The sequence below is a fragment of the Aphelocoma coerulescens genome, chromosome 14, assembly GCF_041296385.1.
Source record: "Aphelocoma coerulescens isolate FSJ_1873_10779 chromosome 14, UR_Acoe_1.0, whole genome shotgun sequence".
Classification (NCBI taxonomy): Eukaryota; Metazoa; Chordata; class Aves; order Passeriformes; family Corvidae; genus Aphelocoma; species Aphelocoma coerulescens.
The window spans coordinates 15,067,247-15,091,794 of record NC_091028.1 but is presented as its reverse complement, the minus strand read 5'-3'; the positions used below and the strand labels follow the sequence as shown (position 1 = coordinate 15,091,794).

The window sequence follows — 24,548 nt, the reverse complement described above, 5'->3', positions numbered from 1 at the left end:
AATAAATACAGAAGTGCTAGAATAATGCTATCCTTTACCAGCCTGCACTGGTAAAAGCAAATCCTGTTGTACTTTGAAATTAATCCTCTACTGCCTCCAAAAATCTCAATTACCTTAGTCTTTTTGGAATTAGTGATACAAGATTCAGCCTAAGATGGTTATTTCATTGTTAATGATGAAATAAATTTAAAAGTTAAAACATTTTAGAAAATGACCAGAGAGGTTTCCACACAGTAAATCTGCCTTGAAAAGGTCAATTTTATTTCTGTGATCTCTATGTATTTGTAGTCTGTTTTGCAAATTCCTTCCTTCTTCATGGAAGATCCGTATAAACCTGATAGCAAAAAGTGGTCAAAACCAAAATTGCAAAAGTAGCAGTGTTTAATTTTCTGTTTGTAGTCAATTTTAGCTATTATCAAACATTACACCTACATGTAATTCAAGCTTTTGTTCTTAAAAGTAGGGAAGTCTAATATTCAGTGCCTGATTCATCACTTGAGTGAAACCATTTCTTGAAAATGGGTTCTGCTGCCTGATAGTGACTAATTTTCAATGCTGATACTCAATACTTCCTGTAAACTGTGATGTCATCCCTGCAGAACAATTTTAGTCTATGGCCTTGGTCTTTGGCCCTATTTTTTTTTAATTCTTATTTTTTTATTGCAATGTGGGAGGTGGAGAAGGCTGGCACAAACCATTTTTTTTTTTTTTTTGTTCCAGAGAAAGATGTTTACAACTTTGTATGTATTTTTTAAAACGTATTGTGACACTTTTAACTTGGGAGAGAAGTTTCCACAGTAGACTTGAAACCTGAATACAGACTTTTGAGTATCGGGAGTGCTCCCCAAGCTGCCAGAAGCTGTTGACTGCGATGCTGCTCGCTCACACCACAGGAGGGAGTTACACATCAGTCTTTGGAGTATGTTGAGTTACAGCATTGTTAGTACTTAGTACAGTGCATTTCAGTTTGACTTGTCTTACGGACTGTCACTGCAAATAGGTTAATGTACAAAATCAATACACAGCGGTAATGTATTGTAACTGTTTACAACTGAACTCAGAGTACCAATGGATGGGTTTTGTCAAGCTATTTAAAAACAGAAATAAAAATCTTTTTTAAAAGACAAGAGGTCGTTTTGGTGCTTCTCACTGCAATTTTTCATTGTATAAATTGTATGGATGTACTTAAAGAGATTGTGTGTCTGACAATATAAAGTCAGACAGTGAGTGGCTTTTTCAGAGGTACACTTTGAGAGATCTGTGTTTACAGAAACAAAGCAAATTTAAAACCTCTGTGAGAATAAAAGGGCTCAGTGCTTATACCTGACCCTGAGAATTTGGTATTTGAACTCAAGGCTAGCTTCATGATGTTAGCCACATTATTCATTCATAAGCATTCTTTTTACACACTTTTTTTTTTGGTGAGAAACCTTAAAAAGCCAGTTACTTTCAACGTAATTCCAAGGTATTTCCTAACTAACTAGCTCCAGTCTTGCAGCACAGTTTCATTTTAAAGGGGAAAGCAAACCATGGTAAATACATGTAATGGCCATAGCACCTCTCCTGCATCATCGAGGTTGAACATTGCTGGGTGCTTCTCTGCACAGTTAAAATCACCAAGATATTAACAGATATGCCAGAGCTCTTGTTTTTGCTGAATGAAATATTCCCATTAAAGGAGCAGAATAAACATGTACCCTCTGCTTAATGTTGAACATTAAAAAAAACCATATTAAAACAGGAGCCACTCACCCTTCAGAGATGTCTCTTCTGAAAGCTGCTATCAGGTGACATTTTGATTCTAAACTCAAAAAACTTAGTTTTTGTTTGATCTGGGGGTCCCTTGCTGCCACAAGTGATACGTTTTGAAGAAGTATGTTATTGTTATGGGCTGTATTCTGAAAAGAACTGGTATTGGCAACCCTGAAGAAAAGGCTGATACTTTAAGTACAGAATTAATATGTACTATTTTTCTTAATGATGAGTGCTGAGATCATATTGCCCCTCAAAACAAGCATTTAAACAGGAAAAAAGGAGGGGGGACAAAACTGAATATAATAATCTAATAAAGTTCTGTAAGGTTTTGGCATGTGGTTAGATCTCCATGGTTAAGAAAGTGTTATCAGTGCTCCCTGCACATCACTGTAGGTTCCTCATGGCTTTTGGAATTTGTGTGGCAGATCCTGAAGTAGTAAATTGTAACTTTTGGGTCTCCAGGATGTTCCAGCCACCCACTGTGACAGTGATATGATACAGCCTTAATTACTCATGTTATCATCACTTTCAGATGGTTTACCAGTAGTTTTATATACATTTATATAATTGGGCATGATACCTGCAATGGGGAATGCTAAGGAACTCCGAATACTGAGAAACAGACATGCTACTGTGTGCATATCCAAATCTCTTCCTATTAGGATCTGAAATGCTTTGAAGTTGGATTCAAGCTGGTGGCCTATGACTTTGTTCATCTCATACTGTAAAATTCTGTAAGAGCAACTCATCTGTACAGAAGCCCATATTTCCTCTCTGCAAATCTGAGATTGCCAGAGGAACCTTTTAGCAATTTCCACTCATCACAACATTTCTCTCTTCAGTATGTTTCTTAGCTCTTGCTTTTTCTGGCAGATATTATAGCAGCTTAAAATTTAAAAACCCCAAAACCTCAAACACAAGTACCAAAGATTCTGCTGAAGATACTCATATTTCTTAAAGAGATGATTTTTTAAAAGTGAAGTGCTTTACCTTCCATTAAAAAAGAAAGTATTGGATGGGGTTTTTGTTATCAAGAACTGTGGTGTGTTTGTGAAAAGTACCTGTAAGTCTTGAACGTTAGGAAGTGCTTTGTCTATTTGTTATCACAAGTATTTTTTAGACAAATCAAAATATTCCTTTATTTATCTTTAACCTTGTAGTTCAAAGAAAAGAAAAGAAAAAAACAAAACAACCACATTTTGGAATTCTTTCAAGTATTATGTTTTGTTAAAAGTGTCCCCAAGGGCAAAGGACCAAAACCAACACAGACCTCTTGCTCATTGAACAAAAAGTCAGCAGCAATGACAAGCAGGATGTTTTTGATGCTTTGTTGGTTTTTTTCTGGGGCTAGTGGCTGAAGCCCTTAATCACTTTAGCTGGAAGTTATTCACAAATAACCCTTCTGAGCTCAGTAATCCTGACTTGCTTTGTATCATAAAAAATCTTTTCTACAGCAGGGATTCCTAAATTGCTTCTCAGATCTCAGCCTTGCATTCCAAGTACTGCATGCTGACTGCAAGCACGTATGACCTGCTCCAGAGCTAGAATAGTTACAGCATTTCCAATTTCTGCCTCCTTCAACAGAAAAGCATTTAAGATTAAAACAACAAGAAATATTTTATGATGTTGCATAGCACCTTCTTAAGGGTTCGCTTGTACCCCTTCAGGTGTTTCTCACTTTAGGTCAGGTTTGTAGATGCTGAATTTTCTATCACGCTGAAAATCACAGACTAGCACAAAAACTTGTCAAAACAGAATGAAAATTCAAACCTTTTTTGAAGTTGGACAGCCTTCTTTTATCTTCTGTTCCCTCTAGCTGCTTTCTGAGTGAGAACATCTGTACAGACTACAGCAGGTTTCAAGTCCTTCACTTTGATATACGGTGTTATGTTCTCAACAATCTGTTGCTTAAAATAAAAGCTGTCTGGTCTGTGTTGTCACTGTCAATCATAATTTTCAGAGCTCTTCCTCACATTTCCTTTCTGGTTTATAATCATTCGTTTGCAGTTGACAGCTGTATCTTCTGCTTTCCTTCTCTTTAGCTAAACTACTTACTTGCCAATGCTAGCAAGCAGAAGTCTGCAGAGTTTTTCATCACTGGATATTTTGTTACAGTCAGTTCATCAAGCATTTTTGCTACTTGCTCAATTTACAGTTAATTCTAATATATCTTCATAAAGTATCCATAAGGAATTAGAGGTGTTCCTGAACGGATTTTTGAGCAGCTTCTCTTTCATCACATAGGAAGTGGTTTTTCTGAAGGCCCCTATTGAAACAGCACTGCCCAAAGGTTTGATTCCATTTTGTATATGGCTATTGTTACTATAGTTAGTATAAAAGGATGCTTTTATAAATGAAAATACCTCTGGTCAGTGTTTGTTATTCACATGTGCTTGTTAAATTCAGCAGGTGATCTGCCTCTTCTGCCTCCTAGCAGATATTCCAGCCATGATCAGATAATGTGATACACAGGATGATTCCTCTCAGCCTAACATACAAACCTGAAAGGCAAGGAATAAACTCATGGAGACAAAAACAGAAAGACCAACCAATTAAAAAAAAGTGTTTGAACATATTCTTGGTTTAAAGTGATAGATCATTTTGCCAGAAACATGGGATGAGAAGGTATGAAATAAAACTTGAGACAGGGGGAAACCTAGATATGATTTTCCTTTATAACAGGAACTGTCAGACAGGTCATATCACACAGGGAGGGTGGGGTTAATTAAGGACTGGAAATGGGCTCAGAGGAAATAAAAAAAAGCACAAATATTTTACAACCTTTTGTGGAAGAGGAAAATCACACTTCTACTATTATTCCCCCAGAGGTATTTCTGTTGTCCTTCCAGCCCTACATGCACCTTATCAGAATGCTACGTGGAGAAAGCAAAGTTGGGTTTTTTTGGTTTTGGTTGTTTTTTTTTTATTTCAGAAAGTGTAATCAATAAGAAAAGAAATCTGATAGTAGGATTTATCTGTTTAAGTACCTTAGAGTGGTTTCAGTAGGACAAATCACAGCTCCAATCCTGTAATCCAATCACACAAGATCAGTACTGATGTCTAGCCCTGTTGACTTAATCAGAGCTCTGGAGCTGAGGATCTGCCTGTGTGAGCTGAGCTACAATGCCTGGACTTGGTGATTTATGGGAATATCATTAAATTTAGTCTGGGTTAAAAGTGCAGCCCTACCCACAGCAGAGTCAATGTGAATCTTCCCAGCCATTCAAACTGAGACAATATCATGTTCCTGAAGGGCCTTGAAATTCATTGCATCCATTCCAAATACTGTACTCTTCATAGAACAGCCATCTTTAAGTGTATTATCTTGGAAAAAAGAGTCAGCATTTACCAACTGAGAACTAGAAAAAAAAATACACCATGTCTAAAGTTATAGCATATGGATGGTCTTCTAAGAGAAATTTCCTCAGAATTCCAGTTTATAAAAGGGTAAAATTTGCTACTTTATTTGAATGATTAAATTGATAAAAGCTTTTGATAATACTTTTTACAAAGCTTTAAACTTACTATTTCTTTTTAATCTTAGACATTCTCACATGAACTGCTCAAAGTAATTGTTAACAAGGTTATTAAAGCTTTTTATGCAAAGGAAGTGTACCTTTTTTATTTCCTGGAGAACTAAATTCTGATTTTTTTCTTTCTCAGATACACATTGTTCATTTGTGATATGCTGTGTCTTGTATCACTTTGCTTGATGTTGGTGTTGCAGTTAAACATAATTTTAGTATTTTTATCTACTGCTACTGATCAAGAAAATATGCTGGAGTATCTTCTTGAAATGGAGAGTTAATGAAGTCATACCAAAATTAATTATAAAGTCCTCACAAGAAATTAGGCTGTTAGAAGAAATGGATGTATTTTCAGAGCACCTTTTCTTGTCACAGTTTAAATAACAATACTTCTTTTTTCAAATTAATCTGACAAACGTTAAATTATATAATTTCTTGTCACTGTAAGGAAGAATCTACAGTTACTTTGGCCAGTTATTCTAAATTGTGTTATGACTGACACATTTATTGGCACAGCAGTGTCTCCTTGCCATTTCCACTTAGAACAGAAGACAGCCCCATCAAGAGTAAATTCAGTAATTCAGGGAGAATGTCACATGACATCTCAAAAAGTTGCTATTGTTACCACGATAAAGAAGTACTACAGAAGTGTTAAACAATTGTTGACTGCTAGCAGAAGGGGAGGAGACATTGTTTTAACGAGGCAGACTCCAAACTCAAAGGTGGAGTTTGTGTCTGAACTCTTACTAAGGGGCTCTGTAAGGAAATTAAAGAGTGCCCATTATTCAAGTGACTGTTGAATGTGAGTGGACAGGCCTCTGTTCAAAACTGGACTGAAACCAAGGTAGGATGTCCAACCAGCTTTGCAGCAGCATTCAGGGAGTATTTTGCTCATCATGCTCCCAGCACACGTGTAATAATGTGATCTAGAGATAAAAGACCATTTTGTTAACATAAAATATGAAATTGTAGTTTTCCTGACTGCATGTAATAACTATATATAAACACATATATAACATACACATGCATTAGTATCTGCTTGTTTAGATCAAGGATAAATTTCTGCTTAATTGCTTCCCATAAATGATTAAAAGTGCAGTAGAAAGAATGGAAACACACCCCAAATGTGTAGCCATAGGTGCTGCATGGTAAAAGCACACCTTTCTCTGCTGTTGTATAATTCTGGAATTAATACAGACCTTCCAAAAGCCCATCGTGATAAAGATACTGCTTTACTCATTGCTGTTGCCTATGGTCAGCATTCTGGAGTAACATCTTTTCTTGATTAGCAGTTTAGATTTCTGAGAATACTGATTTATCTGCATTTATCTGTCATTACTTACATAAAACCAATATTATCTCCTTTCTAATAGTTTTAAGGCATCATTTCATTATTTTAGCTGAAGAATATGAAGAATTTATCTCTTTTTAACTCGTATCAGAATATCTCAGCTTCACTAAAACAAAATTAAAATGACATTTATAGAAAGGAAAGCTTTGTACAAATTATGCAGGAAGTCCAGACCTTTTCAGGGAAAAGCAGCAGCTAGAAAAAAACCTGCCAGGCAACTGTACTTTGTAGAGAGTAAATATGGAAATTCCACAGAATCAAGCAGGACACTGGAGATTCAAATATAAGAAACATATAAAAATACTCCATACATTAAATCATGGAATGTATGGAGGAGATAATTACTCTGGTCAACAAGATGAAAAGGTTTTAACTGTGAATGAGATAATATTTAAGAACATAACTAGTACTTAGCAGTGTATTTATCTTGCAAATGTGATTAAGATGTTGAAAAAAATTATCTGTTTGTTTTAATTGTAGTTATCTGCCCTCTTGTTTTTCAGGTTTGGAGTCTTTCATACCCACAGAGCTCTGGAAAAGCCTTGCAGAGTAAAGAGCAAGGGCATGATTTGGTTCCTCATGAGAGTTTATCCATGTTCTCCTGGATACCACTTCCAGCAGGAATACCAGAACACAGGCTTTAGGAGGCCAGGGAGAGAGAACATCCTTGCAGGAAATAATTCATTTGTTCTCAGCTGGTAAAATAACAGAACTAAGTATCCCAGATTCTCATGCTTTTGAAGTGTTCTCAATCAACAGCAGATTTCAAAGACTTCTATGTGAAAGTCTTTCAGGCATAACTGTACTGTTATTCCCTAATGCTTTCAATTTTTTTCCCCACCAACATGAAAAGAAATGGAGAACATAGTCTATTTAAAAACCATATTCTTTATCCAGTGTGAAAACATTGAGCAGTCCACATTTACTTGAGCAGCTGTGCATTAAAACTGCAGTAGAGTGAATAACTTTTTATAAAACATGCTTTAATAGTTCCACTATTTTGAAATAAAATTATTTCCTTTCAAAATACAGCTCTACCATCATTGTTTAATTTTGGATATTTGGGAATTTCATATATCCTGCTGAATGGCACACCTGATCGATGCACATCCTTAAGAGGAGAGCTTGCATCTGTGAAAATGAGATTTCTGCTATTTGAAAATATAATGAAACTTTAAAAAAATACACATTAAAAAGAAACAAAAAAATTTTAATTAAATTACTTTGTAGGACATTACTGTTTCAAATGTGTCTATTGTGTTTTGTACATGAAGTCAAATTTTTTTAATGTTACATTCCTTGTTTAGTCCAAAGCATGGCAATTTGCCAGCCTGAGCTTTTAGTGATAAATTCTGCTATACAAAGCAAAAGTTTTTATATGTGAGGCCACTTCCTTCTGCTATTTTATCATCTTCCTGGTTTTGTCTGTTTTCAATAAATGCCTTTGTATTTTCACATCTTTTATATGCTTGTATACACAGACACTTTCCTCTGTATTAAAACTGATAGTTGCAAGTTGGTAAGGATAAAAAAGACAGACTGTTGACTTAAATTTCATTGCACTAATAGACTATATGAATGCTTTTATGTCACAGTATTAAAAGACCTTAACATTGATATTAAAAGTATTTCCTGAATTTGGCAGTGGGGTGGAGAGGCAGGGGTGTTGTTTCATAACAAGGTTTTGAAATGGAAATAATCTCTGGGTATGGCTACACTTGAGTACTACAGATTGGCACATGAAGGCTGGGTTCTCACAGTGAATATGCATTATTTTAAAGCATCTCAAATTTAAACATATTGAAGTTTAAAATATAAAAAGAAATTATGGTGGAGGCTGAACACCTCTTCTTTATCTGTCCCAAGGGGCTGAATATTTCTGCCTGAGGAGAAAAATCTAAAAAATTTATCAGTAAAGAGAAGCCATAGAGAGCCCTGCACACACAGTGGAACCCGAAGAATCTTGAGGGAAAGGAGAATTTGAATTAGGGGTGGTCAGAGGAGAAGAATGAGATCAGAGGGGGAAAAGTTGAAGTTGCAATGCAGTGAACCGGAAAAAAGCTTCTGGAACTTACAAGAAAGAGAAGCTGTCCCTGCCCATTTTAGCAGTCTGTCATGAATTCCTCTTTCCCACAAAAAAAATTACCGAAGATGTAAGCTACAAATCATCATGTACTAATCTTTTTATGAAGATGGTTTTTTGTTTTCTGTAGACCTATTGTTCTTTTACAATCATATTAATAGACTAAAAATAACAAGGGCAGTTCTACCAGACAAATTCTGTTTCTGAAGAATTATTATTTTATACTGTGCTGATTGAGATCACAGAAATCCTTTTCTGACCACAGAAGTAGAAGGTACCAAATTCATCCTTCCTGTAACTGTACTGAGGTAAATGGCGTTACATAAGGAATTAATTTGACCTGTCTCCTCCATTTCCTTGGAAAAATTCTTTGTTTTAGCTCTTGCCAAGTTTTAACTTCGACTCTCCCTTGCTTAACATCTTCTTGTACCTAGAGACAGTTTTTCTTTCTTTAAGACTATAAAGAGAAATACAGCAGGGGAAAGACAATTAAGGTGAAGATCTGCTTTTTAAATTGAAAGTACACTTCAATTATGGTAAGAAAATGCCAAAACCTTTTTATTTGGTATAGATGTGTATGGGATTATTCTTACATCTGTGAGGATATGAAAGGTATAAAACAGTACATATAACCATGAGAGGGTAAGTGTCTAAGGAATGTTTTTCGGCCTAAGACCCATGTGTTTATTTCTAACTGCAACAGCTGAAATAAACTTTGGTTAGATACCATAAGAATTTAAACTACTACACATCACCTTTTAACAAAGAACTGTCCCCTTTCCCCTGGACTCAGCAGGTATATTCCAAAATAACCTATGGGAGAAGCTGAAAGCCTCCTCTCACCAGTATATAACCACAATTTCATGATGCAATAAATTTAATCTTTGGATGGTAATGTGGCATGAAATTCTTTGTACAAATTCAACCCAGCAGTACAAAGTTATTTAAAACCCAAAACCCTCAAAAACAAGGACTGGTGAGTGGTTTTCCTCCTGATGGTTTTACATTAGAGTTGGTATCATCTGTCCTCCTGCTGCCAGTAAAAAGCCAGGCTAAAGCTTGGTCTAAACACTAACTCACAGCTGGCTAACCTTGAAAGAAATGCAATTACATGTTCATATTTAATCTTGATCAATTTATTACCATTGTATGATCTAGTATTACATAGATGAGACATAACAAGCATGTAAGCCTGAGTATAGGCTCAGTTTGAGACAGGCTGAACATGAGGGATCAGGAAGTGAAATTGATGGAGAGCCTGTGGTTCAGAGTAAGGTGGGAATTATGCAGGGATATTGTCCCCACAGACAAACTTACAATCCAGCAGCCTCCCTTCCTTCTTTCCATACCATCTGTGTGTCACTGTCTACCAGTGCTGCAATTGTGCCAATGCAACTGTTTGTGGGACCAGAGCATGAATTTAATCAATGGAGCAATTCTAGTTCAAAGTGATTAGATTAGACATAACTTTATAAAAATCTGGATTGAGTGATCTGATTTACAGCGTGGCTTCCCAAACAGCTGCACAAACAGCTCAGAGGCCACTAAAAGTCAAAATCATTAGTTGCCAGTTCCTGCTCCTGTCTGAATTTATGGCTCCATATTTATTAAACCCAGATTTGTGCAGTGCTGACTAGCCAGCAGCAAGATTTGAGCCAGCTCATGTGGAGATATGCCATTGCATTTCACCCACTGGTGAATCAACAAGAGCACCTGGTGTGACCCTTCTAACACCGTGTGTCATCAGCAAGCACAGCTCATCACTTGGCTGCCACGTGTGCCAGGGAATGCCAGCCCTGGTACACTGGGACTTGGCTGAGAAGGCTTCTTCAGGCAGAGAGGAGGAACTGTGGGGGCTCCCATCCATCAGCTGCTGCCATGTGCATGCAGCCAGAGCAGGACTCATGCACGATTTGCAGCCCAGCTGCAGCTCCCACTGTAGGATGAATTAGGAATTTTACATTCCCAGGCCTTGGTGAGACTGGTATGTGAGGATACATCTAACCACGCCAAGCTGGCGTTAGCCAGCAGAGGGGAATTCAGACTGGCTACTTCTCAGGGTGGGAACAGTCTGGCCTTAATCAGCACATTCTCCTTTGAGAGCTAATTTATATCAAGTTCTTTCCTGAGATAGAAAAACCCTCTCAAGCTTCATGCAAAATTCCACCCATGATCTGGTTCAGCCCATCTCCTTTGAATCCAAGTCCTCTTTTTTCTGTTTTTTCTGCTTTCATGCTAGAAAGCATCCTGCTTGTGTCTAGTACTGTGCATAATTATTACAGGTAGAACATGTTCTAATGCAAAGTATGTTTCAGATCAGAAGCATTACAGAGCTGCTGGACCTTTGCAATTTCTAATGCATTTTGTTTTCCTCACTGGGGAATTCTGGTGTTTTTTCCTCAATGACTCACAAGTGGCCTTATCGGTGTTACACAATGGAAACAAGCACTGCCTTCCAAAACCAGTAAAATTTGATGCTAGGAGTAGATAAAGCTCATTTAGAAATCTTAAAAATCCACAAACCCTCAAATGTGTCAAGACCAGGAATTTTAAATAAACTGCAAATAAAATCAGGACATTATTTCAAAGGTAATCTGAGAGAAACCCCTGCAAAATCCTTAGAATTTATTCTTGGGGGTTTTGACTATTTGAATGGAACTAGCTTCCTATCCATACAAAAAAGCACCATTCATAAAAGATGTTTGACTTGCTAAGCTTTAGCTTTGATGTTCCCCAAAGCAATATAAAATACCTGCATGTAAATTTTTTTGGCCTAAATGAAAGGTACAAGCACTTTTGAAACCTTTAAGACAACCAGAAAACAGGATTTTCTATAAAAATGTTTTTCCAGCTGAGAAAAATATGATACATGTGACAACATAAACATTTTAAGAAACAATACATGGCTAAAACCCATCTGCCAAGCAGAGGAAGTCAAAGAGTTTGCCTGAGGGGTTTAAGAGTACCAGATTATTCAAATACTGATAAAAATAATAGGGAATAAAAAAGACATGCTGATGTACTAAGACTTTCCTGCATGGAAACTATTAAGCAATGCTTCTTAAAAAATAAAAACTGTTTGATTGTCTAGATTTGAAACAAAATTATTCTTTATTACAATGGCTGGGTATCAATGACTGATTCTATCAACAAGATGTTGTTTTAGGAAATGTAAGGCTTGCACCATTTTTCTAAAAATGTGAGAGCATCTATGTGAGCAAGTTGTAAAATCAACCAAAGAATTCTAGACTACAAAACACTGCACAACATCTGTATTGTTTAAGATGTATCTGTATTCTTTGGGATAGACCTACATTCTTTAAGACAGATCTATATTCTCTAAGAATGTATTATCAAGACTACAGATGTTCATGTCTTTAAGATTAACTGTTCTCCCTAAGGGTAACTATCCTTCTTACCAAATCTAACAGAAATCACACTAAGCCAGACTTGCAAATTAGTCATGTCTTGCCTGAACACATGAAATGGGAATACCTGCATGGAGGTGACTGCCTCCTTAAGCAAGATTTCAAAGAGTCTTCCCTCCAACAGTAAGGAGCATTACTCCATCTCCCTGTGGCTGATACTGACATCCAGCCTGATGGCCCAACAGTTACTTCATTTCTTTCTGCAATAAGAAAATCCAGAATTTTATTTCTTATACTTGAATACAACGCTATCCATGTATGAACATCTTCATAGCTCATGCTTTTGATTAGAAATAAAAACTTTATGAAATCTATAATCATATAGTTTTTATTTTCATTCATTACTCTTGGAATCTGGTTCAAACTGAAACCCACAGAAGTGGCTTAATATTTAATGAGCTTTATAGACCATAAAAATGTGATGTAAGTTTCAGTTGTCTTCACTGACTCTCTATGAAGGGACAAATGCCATAACAGATGTGCTTCTGAACCCTTAAAATGAAAAATGACATGATAAATTACTTCTTAGTGGAAACTGAATCAGAACAGTTACTGAACTATCCAAAGAGGGACAAAAAAAAAAAAAAAAAAAAAAAAGACAAAGTATATTACCTGAAAATTCTGCAAGCAACCACATTTACCATTGATGAATCAACCCTGCCAACAGCAGTTTTTGGAGAAAGCCCAATTTTCCACTAAAAATAATTTCAACAGACCCGCTATTAGACTATTACTTACATGAATGACAGACTATGAAGTTCTTCCAACACAGAAGGTTAGACTTGTGGATATGAAACTGCCAAACACACTGGTGGTAAAAACAGAGCTAAGACTACAGAAGACACTGCAAGAAAGGAAAAAAAAAATCAAACAAGAAAACTGTTGATTGAAACTCTCAATAATATGAAAAAAAATTAAAATTCCTATGTATTTCAATGCAGAGGAACGATCAAAATTCCAGAAAACAAAGCAGATGTGACAGAATTATTCACATGAGTAGGAAATAATCTATTGGAGTTTGTCTTAGAATTCGCTGAGATTGTAACCTGTATTGCTTCCTGGAATCTTTGTTGGTAAGGAACTACCCTGTGTTTAATGATAGTGGTGTTGTTGCTGCTGAATTGCCAAAAACCAGGGAGGAGTTCTGCTATGGTAGAACTGCCATAGCTACGATGCAGAACTGTGACTGTAATTCTTTACTTGATTTTACACATTTTCAAAAAATCTACTCCTGACCTAGTTAGGTTTACAGCCAGACATGAGCTTTACTCTATACACAGGAAAATGAGGCAACAGGGTGAAAGGCTTGATCTTAAAAGTTTCTACGACACATCTCACCTACAGATTAAACAGCTTTGTCCACTAAAGCACCTTGTACACAAAATTAACAGTTTTATGCTTAGAACATTTGTAGGATAAGGCCCATGCAAAAGTAACTCTATTTATGATACACACAGCATGAATGAAAGTGTTTTAAGGAATATCTGCCATCCTTTCAAAGACACTCAGCCTTGAAGAGAACACTATAATTTCAATGCTCTTTTGTACTATGTATCATTAATAAGTCATCCTGCTAAGGCAGGACTGGAAAGAACAGATTTTCCTTGAGAGAGTATTGAATGACATATATTCCAGAGTTCCAACACAGTAAGCTATATATTCAGCAAAATACTGAAAATTTCCCTGTTCAGGTTCATAACAAACGTATAATAAAGAACATTTTCCATATCTCATGAGTTTGGATTTGGATTTCACCAGAAAGTTTCTATAAAATATTACAGCTGGTCACTTGGAACTAGAACAGACATTTTTCATATCTTCTTTGCATCACAAAATAATTTTTATATTTGCTATGAATTGGAAGAGTTTTAAAACTAGTATTGCTTCCATGAGGTCAACAGGAACTTTGCACTGAATGGGTGGGAGGAGGACTATTCTCCACACTTCATTCTCCCCTGCTATTAGAATTAGTGATTAGGCTTTTTTATTTTGGACTAGAATTTTCCTCATAGCAAAAGTATAGGGAGGGAGGGAAGGAGGAAGGAAGGAAGGAAGGAAGGGAGGGAGGAAGGGAGGCTGACAAACAGAAACAAGAACATAAAAGCATATACTTTATATAAAGGTGTAAAACAACATAAATGAAATGAAAGCAAACAATCTGTGATCAATTATAAAATTAGAATTTTTGTCATGAACCAGATTCCCCACTAATGTAAATGAACAGTTTGCTCAGTGTGCAAAAATATTCAGAGCCCGCTGTCAGTTCATCTGCATTAAGACTTATTTTAAACCATCCTGTAATGGCACTTTATAGACATGCATTTCAAAATAAATCTCTTAGCAAGGTGATGCTTCTGTTTTATGTAATCATGTCCTTTTTATAACTAACTTACTAAACTTATAACAATATTTAATTTAAAATATGAAAGACAAAGAGGAGTATTTTAAAGGTTTATGATTTTTAGATGAGGTAAAACACTTTATCATCAGAACAGCTGTCAGAGCCAAACCTCAGCTCTCAGCAAAATGGGCTGTAATAACCAGCTATTAGCAGCAGTGTCAAGAGGTGAGTGCTCCTGACACAGCTTCCTAGACGGTGCTCTGTCCCATGCCAGCCTACAAAAGGAAAATGAAAAACCCAGTATTTTCCTGTTGGCTGACCCTTTCCTCCCACAGCTTCCTTTCTGAATAAAATTTTGACATGAACAGTTTTTTAAAAATAATAAAGGGCGGCAGGAAGGGAGGAAGGAAGGAAAGGAGGAAGGAAGGGAGGAAGGAAGGAAGGAAGGAAAAGTGATGTGCACCAGTACAGTTCTGCTTACCTTTACAGACTTTGGAGGCTGCTGATACGCTGACTGCCATGGTAGGAAACTCACTGAATATCTTTACTGAAGACTAAAGAAATCCCACAGATGCTCTGGCTCCTAGGGCAGTAACCAGGAGAGTCTTTTCTGTTATCCACACACACAATACTCACCAAGACAAACCCCTGCACCGCCCATGGGGCACAGTCCCACTTCTACACCAGACTCTCTATGACCCCTGTGACAGTGGGAGCACCCAGCACCAGGCCCAAGAACAAGGAGCAAGCAAGAATCAGTAGAAAACATGCAGAAACATCAGATGTCTCGGGCTCTTTTTCAGAGACTTCAACCCACCTCGTCCCCCTTCACCACGCTGCTTCAGGCCAGCTCAGCCCTCACCTTCCAGTCTCCTCCCGCTCTTCCCCGCTTCCCTTTAAAACGGCCAAAGGAGTCTTTAGAACCCCACAAAAGAGCCAGGGGCTGTGCAGACATCTTCTCGCTCTTGCAGACCCCAAAACACGACCCCAACCGACATGAACCCAAGTGACTCGACCCAGGCTCCTCTCGCTCCCGACCGCCCCGGCGACCCCCGACAGCCCCCGGGCAAGCCGCTTCAGGGGCCTCGGCGCTGCGGGGCCGCGCCGTGCGGGACGTGCCGGGGACGGAACACCGCAAAGGGCAGACGGGAGAGAGGCTGCGCTGCGCCGCAGGGCTCGGCCGGGGCGCTGAGGGGGACGGGCAGCGCGGCACTGGCCGCGACCCCGTGGCGCGGGGGTGGCGGCGGAGGGGCCGGGCGGAGCCGCCTCCCCTCCGCGGGTCACATGAGAGGGGCGGGCGGCTGGGCCGAGGCGGTGGCGGCTGTGGCAGGGTTGGGCGGGGAGGGACGGGGCGGTAGAGCGTAGCAGCAGAGAGTGGCGGCACTGGTAGTAGCAGCGGAGAAGGAAGAAGAAGAAGAGAAGAAGGAGAAAGAGGAGGAGGAAGAGAAGGAGGGGAAGGAGCAGGAGCGGCCGCGAGGCGCCGAGCGAGTGGAACGAGTCCCGGGCCTCCCTGAGCCGCGGCCGCCGCGGAGCGCCCTGCCCGCGATCCCAACATGGACGAAGAGGGTGGCGGAGGTGGCGGCGGTGAGTGCGGGGCTCGTGCCGGGGGGACGCGGGCCCTCAGCCGGCATTGCGGGCGGCAGGACGGCAGGAGCCCCTGAGAGCCGCTGCGGCCGCGGCCCCTGCCGCCGGTGCTGCCCCGTCCTGCCGGCGCCCCCGGGCCGAGCCGCTGTATCGGCGCTACCGAGCAGCGCCCGGGCGGGGGCCGGGCCACAATGGGGTCTCTGTGCCCCGTGCCCGGGCAGGGTCTGGCGGGGGCGCGGCGGGTCCCGGCGCTCCCGGGGGCGGCAGGGCAGGGCAGGGCAGGCGGGTCCCGGCCCCGCTGCCGTGACAGCCCCGCGCTCGCTGCTGCAGCTGCTCCTCTGCTGCGGGAGGGGAGGGGGCAAAAGATAAAAAAGTGTGCGTCTGGCGGTGTACGAGCAGGGAAAAGAGTAATTAAGCTCTGCGAGGTCTCTGTTTGTGTGTGTGTCATCTTAATGGAGGCTCGGTGATAATCACGGGGTGGTTCAGCCAGTTTAAACGAGGTGAACTGTTTCCAAAGGCAGCGGCGTTAACCTTGCCAGATACTACTTTTAGAAAATCCGGACTCGCATGTTGGGGAAGCTTTTATTTGTATTTTTTATCTTTTGGAGACGGGCTTGCGCGCTGCCCCAGTTTAAGGCACTGCAGACGTGCCACACGCTTCCCTCCTTTAATTTATAATGTGTTTTGCGAGTGCGTGTGTAAAGCTGCTGCCTGAAATAACCAGTTCTTGTGTATCATCAGCGATAATAGTGGGTGAGCAGGAGCTGATCCTGCCCTGGGGGAGAGGGATCGACTGCATGGCCTGCCCTATATTCAGCGTGTCTGTGACCGTCTGTGCCGTGGTGGTACAGAAGGGAGCGATGGGGGTATATCTTAAACCAAATGCTAAACAGGCGGCCTTTGAATGCATTGGCTGATCTTTAAATAGGTAAAGTAAGGGCTAAGCACTGTGTGATTAATAGTTACGCGGTACTTGCTAATTCTAAATATAATTACCCAGAACTCGGAAATCAAGAGGGTGTGGTGTTTGTTTTGACAACTTGAAAAAATAATGCTATGATGAATCAGAGAAATAATTCTTCAAGCAGTGGGTTGGAAATGTGGCCATTTCTCAGCAGGCATTTCTGCTTGTTTTGACGGTGGTAGACTTAACTCTTAAAAAAAAAATCTGAAAAAGGAAAGCTGAAGACAAAACAACTCAGTCCTGAAAAGTTATTATTCGAAGCAGTTGAACACTATAATTGTAAAGAGCAGAAAGCTCATTTAACTCAAAATATGTTATTTTTACAGTATTATGGACTTGCATCTATAGTTCAGGGAAACAAACGTTTGTTACTTGCACTAACCCTGTGTAATGTAGCACTTAATCGCGTGCAAAATGTAAACTAGAAAGTGGACATACTGCTGAATTAATCTTTCATAAGGTGTTAAGCATTTCAAAGTTGGATTTTCATGGGAGGACAAATGCTCAGGGCCTGGGGAGGAGACAGTCTGTATTTAGCTAAACAGTGATTCTATAGGTGAAGCCAGATTTGTACCTCTAGCATGCAAGGGAAACTAACATCACTTTAATAAATGTATTGCTTTTTTGGGTCAAACTACAGTATAGTTTATGTTCAGCTTCATTGTAAAGCAATCTCAGACAAGTAAGACTGGAATTTTGTTTTGCAGTTGGTGTATATGACATTTTGCACTGACTTCTCTAAGTATTGTACTTTATTCTTGAATAGAGACCCAGTCTCGTTTTTTCTTAGACATTGCTGTCAGTTTGGAACACTAGGATTAGTTAGGTCATTTCTAGCTAATGAATTGGCAAGCTGTTATTTTGTTTGGGGTTTTTTTCCCCCCCTTTTTTTCTTTAATGATAGGAAACGCGTGGACTTGACGGCCTGTTTTAAAACTCTTTATTGCTGTTGAGTAATGAGACTTGTCATACCTGAGCAATGAGACTCCCTTCGGATTCTGACCAGGGCAGTCCCGTGTTTTGAACTTCTGCAGGACATTCTAAATCCTCATAAAATTGACATTATTGAGTGGGAAACTCTTACAGCTAAGCTTATCACTGTGCACAGGTACTTTAGGAAGTGTGCAAAATTATTAGGCTGCACAGAGTCACCCTAATTAGAGACTTGAACTAGATAAGCATGTAAATATCTAGGACATTAAAGTGTGATTCAGAAGGTAAGCTGCTATTCCCAGTTCAGCTCTGCCTGCTGCACTGCTCTTCAGTTTGATTTGCATCCTATGCTTCAGTTCTCTTATTTGTCAAATGGGGTCAGTTGTTTTACCACCTCTGATAAAAACTGTGAATGAAAACAGAGCTGTGTAAAGTTAGAATTTATTATTTTAGAAGCACTCGATGGAAGAGAAATGCTAATTAAGGGAATTGTTCTCAGTACCTCCTTCTCTTTTGTATGTGGAGCTCTAAACAGGGCCGTGCATTTATATTGTACAATCCACTTCCACACAAGCCTCCCATTGATTTCGGCAGAGGCTCTGTGCATGGATTATTGATGCTATATGATCCGAGTCAGTTGGTGTTTGGCTCAACTTTCTTTTGTGTCCTGGTTAAAATATCTCTGTGGTTCACTCAGTCCAGGAAATTTCTCCTCCTCCCTCTCCCCACTTGGTTTAAAACCACGTCTTGTGTGATTTGAGTGGCTTTTCTCACAGGCTCACAGTTAGCTGGTGGCGGTGCCAGTGACCGGGAGCCTTGCGTTCAATAGTGCTCTTGGTGTGGTTGCACAGTGAGTGAGTGATCCTCTGTGAAAGGTCAAAATGTATAAACAGTCAGTGCTGGAGGCACAGGATAGAACTTCTGTTTGTTTTCTGAATTTGACTCTAGTCATCCAGCAGGTTTTCCATCCCCCAAATTCAATTTTGTGCCATTCCTCTAGAAAAAGACTGCAAGATTGGGTACTTACCAGTTTCTGTGTGTTTGTTTTATGCTGTCTCAACAAAGGGCTCTAAACAGACATGCCAGAAGGTTAAAGTCCTGCTTCTACTTGACAAATAGACCAAATTATAGCACTAATTATGCCATTGAGGTTTCCCTACTGTTCCCCAAACTCTGTGCTTTATTTCTGAATGTTGAAGCTCTTCTGGGTCAGAGCAGTTGGGTTGCCAAGCTCTGTTGGTTGCTGGCTGTACTTGCCAGCGATGGTGCCAGGTAGCACGTTGGATCTGTGATGAGGACAGAATGTAGACAGTCCTTCATTAGGAGAGACACCAAGAGACCTGATCGTTGTACAGAGAACTCGGGAGAGTGGATTTGCTGCCAAACCAGACTTAGCAGGGTGACTTCTGTTCTTCTGCAGGGCAAAACAGTTACCTACTTACAGGTAAAAGCTGTTAAAAGTAACAAATGACCCAGATTTTTCTTAGAAAAAAGTTTTTAAATTGATTAAATATATATATTTATATTTTAGACATGAGCAGCCTCATCTCTTCTTTCCATGTTGTAATGTCTTTCAAAGGCAGACCTTAAAGATACTAGAGGCCATGTGGCCTCCTCATGGTTATAGACATTTGCTTTGCATTTAAGGCTAATTCTGCATGTTTTCTTATTTTATGAGTTTCTTTTATTATAAACAAATGTGTTTTAACACAGAAGAACGTTAAATATGTTTCGCTCCCTACTCATCAAAGTGGATAACTTGTACCAGTAGTTTTAAATAAAACATGTCCCAAAAGTCCTTCAGAGGAGGGCTTGTAGTTTTAAATAGCACTTTGGGGAAATCCCAAGAATATAAAAAAGCACCTGAGTTTTGGACTGACCACTCCGCTTGGTTCTAGGGAGTGAAAAACAGCAGATACAGAGATAGTCTATTTATATAATTTAGCTTTTTGTGTTCTTTTACCAGCTAGCAGAGCTTCATGCTTAGTCTCTTTTTGCTAAATAGGTATTTCTTCATGCTAAACTAATCTCATATTTGTTCAGATTATCTGTCAGCTCAGTAGGATCTTAATTTTTACCCCAAAACCGTTGACTGTTTTATCACTGCAGTAAAAAATATCATAATAAGGCATTATGTTGTACGTAATAGTTATTTTTGGTGGTATCAGAAAATGTGCTTGTTAATTGCAGTAACTTGTTAAGTTTTTCTTAGCCTAATGTTTGATATTTTTAGCTGTGACTTGGAAGAAAATGTGAAATTTTTGCTGATAGAGTTTCCAGAGGTGGTTGGTTGCCAAACTTGGTGTGTTGTTATATAATGGTATTTGGTGGCATGCTCAGCAATGTAAGCGCGCCGTGGATTTAGGGGAGCAGCGTGCCTGTAACAGCATCTGTCTGTACTGTCACAGCTGGGAAAGAAAGCTCTGGGATTTACAGGCAGGAACAGAGTGTATTTTGCACAACAACGGCTGGGAATCCCAGTAATAGCCACATGAAAGTGGGCTCCCCGTGGGCCACTGTTACCAAATGGATATTGCAATCTTTTAATACCACTGGAGTTCCAAGAGCTTTCACCAGTTGAAGGGCTGCAGAAGGTGACAGCATAGTGATTTTCAAGATATATTCTGCAGTTCACATAAAATTTTTCAATCCCATCATATTTATTGCTTCCCCTTCTTTCTTTTTATGATTTTGAACGCTTTTTCAAGGGAAAAATGAAAAAAAATACTTTCCTCCATTTTCTTCCTTTTACAAGGGTGTGTAGTGATAGGACAAGGTGTAATGGCTGTAAACTGAAAGAGGGTAGATTTAGATTAGATTTTAGGAAGAGAGTCTTCGTTATGAGCCTGGTGAGACACGGCACGGATTTCCTAGAGAAGCTGTGATTGCCCCATCCCTGGCAGTGTTCAAGACCAGGTTGGACAGGGCTTGGAGCAGCCTGGGATAGGGGAAGGTGTCTCTGCCCATGGCAGGGGGAGTAGAATGAAATGAGTTTTGAGGTCCCTTTCAACCCAAACCATTCTATGATTCTGCTTGCCATCTTTTTGTCCTGTAAGTCTCTCCTTTCCTAGTACAGCAAAGGTTTAAAAAGCTTTTAAAATGTTTCACTTAAACTGTAGCTCCATCCTACCTGCTGCAATCTTTTGCTCCATTCTTTGCCTTCCCAATGCAAACATGGTTTAGTCTGATTCTTTATATGCCCCATCTTTGACTCCAAGGCCAACGTTTGAACTACCACTCGTCTCTTTTCCTTGTTGGGAGTCATTGAATGAGCTGTTTGCAGTCACTCTCTGAAGAGTATCTCCTGGAGGTTTTTCCTAGGTCCTTTCCACGCTTGTCCTGACCCCTTGTACTCAGTACATTCCCTTCTTCCTCTTTGTATTGCCAGCTGCCTCTAGTATTGTTTACTATATTTTTCTTTTTGAAATCTTGCTGCTTTTTTTTTTTTCCCCTTCTTTGACTGTTTTTTCCTCCCCCTCCTGTCTTACTTGCTTTTTCATTTGGAAGATGATCTTTCTACTTCCAGCTTTTTTTGTGAAGATGTGCAGGACCCTGTGCTTGCTTTAGCGCTCTCTTCCTCTCTACATCTTGTTTCTGGATAATCGAATTTGCAAGTAAGAGTGGAACTATCGTATTTAAACTGATGACTCACAGCTTATACTCTGTGTGCTCTGGATCCAGTACCATCTGTCCCAGCTAAAATGTTGGCTTGTTTGACATCCTAAGAGTGTGTAATTGTCATCTTAAGCTTAATGAGTCTAAAACAGAGCTCTTAATGTTGTTTCCACCCACTTCCTCTTTTTCATGTCTGTGGACGCATGCTGGCATCCCGAGTGGTTATTGACAAGGAAGTAGTGAGATGTTGTAATTTATTGCTTCTTAAAAAATAGTCTGTAGGGAAGTTGTAATAAAAATGGCAGTGAAAGGGCAATGCAAAAGTATTGACCTACTTATGAAATAAGTTATGTTCTTCTATGCAATATTAATTTTCCTGTTGGAATGCACAAATAGATTTAATCTGGTTATGGGATCACATTTTCTGTAGACTTCTGCATGGGACCAGGGAGCACACAGTTTAGCATTTTGTGATTATTGAATGAATCTATATGGATTTTTTTCCTTCTTTTTAAAGTAATGTGATGGTTAATGATTTCTTCTTTGCTTTGTCTCCCTGCAGTTCATGAGTACTTAAGCACGTACAAAAGGATTGCACTAATTATAGTGAGGAGTTTGGACCTAATGACCATGTGCTTCATTCACAGAGGATAAAAATAAATGCTTGGCAGCTGGATTATTAGGAAAACCTGTCAATGTATAGAACTGTGAGACAGGGATCCCAGGGAAGTGAAGAACACGTGGTGTTTTACTTTGTTTTACAGAAGCAAAAGAGAAGTTGTGTGAACAGATGTACTGTTGGCATTTCTGACTTCACTGTGCATTCTTTTAGAGCAATATGTTGTACTGGAAAGGTGTATGAATGAGGTAGTAAGAGTATTTATTTATGCCATTTGTATAATTTTAACATTAGCAAATTGTTTTTAATTGCATATGACTTCCTTTTTTCGATTTCAACAATTTCATGGGAAAACTTAGTACTGCAAATTTTTTTGGACAGCAGTGTTTCCTCTTAGTGGGATAGACATACAAAATCCACTAAAAAACCATGTGTTTTGTGGTCCTCTGAGATTTGCCTGAAGAAGGAAATGGCTTGACCTATTTGGTTGCTATGAAGTAAAAACATTCTGTTCTCTCTCTCCTTTTTTTTTTTTTTGTGAACATCTGTGTCACATTTATTTCATTACTTTCTGAGGTTCTTTAAGCACATTATTTGCTAATACGAAGTTTTATTTAAGGAAAGTAAAGTGATAAATATCTGCTTCCACAATTTCATTGAATTTCTGATATCTGCTCATGAATAGGTACAATATAAGTGGGTAGGTTTTCCAGTCAAAGTTGACACGTTGAAAGGCAGACAGGAATGTTATCTCGTATTTATGAGGAAAAAAGTGTTTGGCAAATTCAGTAGGATCTCATGAGTTAACAGGAAATGTTGCATGCTGGAACCTTGGGAAATCTAAAGCCTAATCTCATCTAGGATTTGAAGATGTTTTGATTTAATTTTTCAACAGGTTGGCCTTCTTAGTCTGGTTTTAGTGATTAGCCTCATTTTCAGATGTTTATTATAAAAAGAAATAGTTATCTTATGCCAGGTATATGGAAGAATTGAAGCTTATTCTTTTATTTAGCAGCATAATGGAAATTGTCCCAAGGAGAATAGATTTTATTGATTTTACTAACAATTCTTCTGAATTCCGTAAGAAAATCCTTCAAAAAGAATCTGAGATCAGTCCATTTGTGAAAGTTGAATCTGAATTCAGATCTGTCTTTTGCTGTCATGTCCAAGGGCTTGGTTGGATTTCGAGGAGTTGCTATTGTTCTTGCAGGTGCCGGTTCTTAATATAAAAATGGAGAAACCAGTATTGACTTTTAGCTGGAATACGTTGAGTGTCTTAGCAAAACAAAAAAGCTGTGTGGAAATGTTGAGCCGTGAGTCTGCTGGTCTGAAGGTATGGAAGAGGCTAACAGTAACTGTGGGAATTAGTTTTGGTGTCTCTTCTATCCAGCTGCTAGTTTTCACTCAGCTTGTAGGAACATCTTCTCCTCAGTCAAATGAGATTGAAATTGAGTGCTCTGCTAGGCATACTTTGGCAGAAGGAGCTGATGGGTAGGAAAACAAATGTGTCCAATGTCTCTGTGCTCACTCTTGTTCTCACACACATGCCTGCACAAAAAAAGGCTGAAAAAATTTGCATATGCAAGTAAGGGAACTGCCTCACACTGTTTTCTCTAAGAGGCACTGTGAGATGTAATGTCTTAATGATTCACCTCTACAGTTTGTACAACTGCCTCATTAGTGTGACTTCTAGAATGCAGATTTCAATTTTTTTTTGTTTTAGTATCTGATTCATATTGCAAAATACCATTCATGTTGTTTTCTTGTTGAATTCAAGTATTCAAGAGTCTATTTGCTGTTACATTTTTGCTTTCATGTCTTGAAGATATCATGTTCCTTAATAAGGTCCTTGTTTAGCTCACAATCCGTGTTGTCTGTAGAGTCAAATTCTGACATAAACAGATCCCATTGCCTTACTACAAGAGAGGGGGAATTCTCAAAAGGGGTATTTGTAGTTGCATTGGATACTATAAAATAAAGAATTATGGTTGCTTGAGGCAGTGTTTCTTATATTCAGTAGCTGGATTCCAAGTAAGGGGTTTTTTTGGTTTTTTTGTCTTTCTTACTCAAGTAAGTTTGTCGTAATGAGCTTCCTGCCCAGTCATTCTGTGCACGGAGGAATTTTCCCACCAGACCATGTACTCTGAGTACAACTTTGACCACTTGCAAAGTCTGTGAAGCTGCTGCATGTTTTTGTTCCAGTGTCTTGCAACTGCCCAGCCAGGGAATGTGGAGGAAAGTTTTTTTTCCCCAGGAAGTTGAGGTTAAACCACAGTGGCCGTAAGAAGAGATGGTGGCTCTGTTCAGGAGAAACTCCATTCCTGGGGAAGAATTTTGCAGGTTAAATG

The 24,548-nt window shown here is 39.2% G+C and overlaps 1 protein-coding gene and 1 long non-coding RNA gene across 7 annotated transcripts in view; one reads left to right on the top strand and one right to left on the bottom strand.

Moving 5' to 3' along the window:
• Positions 1-22: 22 nt before the first annotated feature.
• Positions 23-15,744, bottom strand: LOC138118623 (uncharacterized). 5 transcript variants are annotated; one of them, XR_011155235.1, is made up of 5 exons: positions 15,303-15,743; positions 14,967-15,068; positions 12,883-12,988; positions 12,212-12,344; positions 23-4,256 (listed from the first exon to the last, which is right to left on the bottom strand). It is a non-coding gene; the product is annotated as an uncharacterized lncRNA (long non-coding RNA). The 5 variants fall into 5 exon arrangements; XR_011155234.1 differs by lacking the exon at positions 23-4,256 and adding an exon at positions 5,086-6,208; XR_011155232.1 differs by lacking the exon at positions 23-4,256 and adding an exon at positions 9,837-10,652 and having other exon boundaries at positions 15,303-15,744.
• Positions 15,745-15,810: 66 nt separating this feature from the next.
• Positions 15,811-24,548, top strand: part of CYTH3 (cytohesin 3) — a 48,986-nt gene continuing 40,248 nt past the window's right edge. For both annotated transcript variants that reach the window (XM_069029734.1, XM_069029735.1), the window contains exon 1: positions 15,811-16,069. In XM_069029734.1, the coding sequence (XP_068885835.1) occupies positions 16,039-16,069 (31 nt within the window). In that variant the 5' untranslated portion in view covers positions 15,811-16,038. The remainder of the gene's footprint in view (positions 16,070-24,548) is intronic.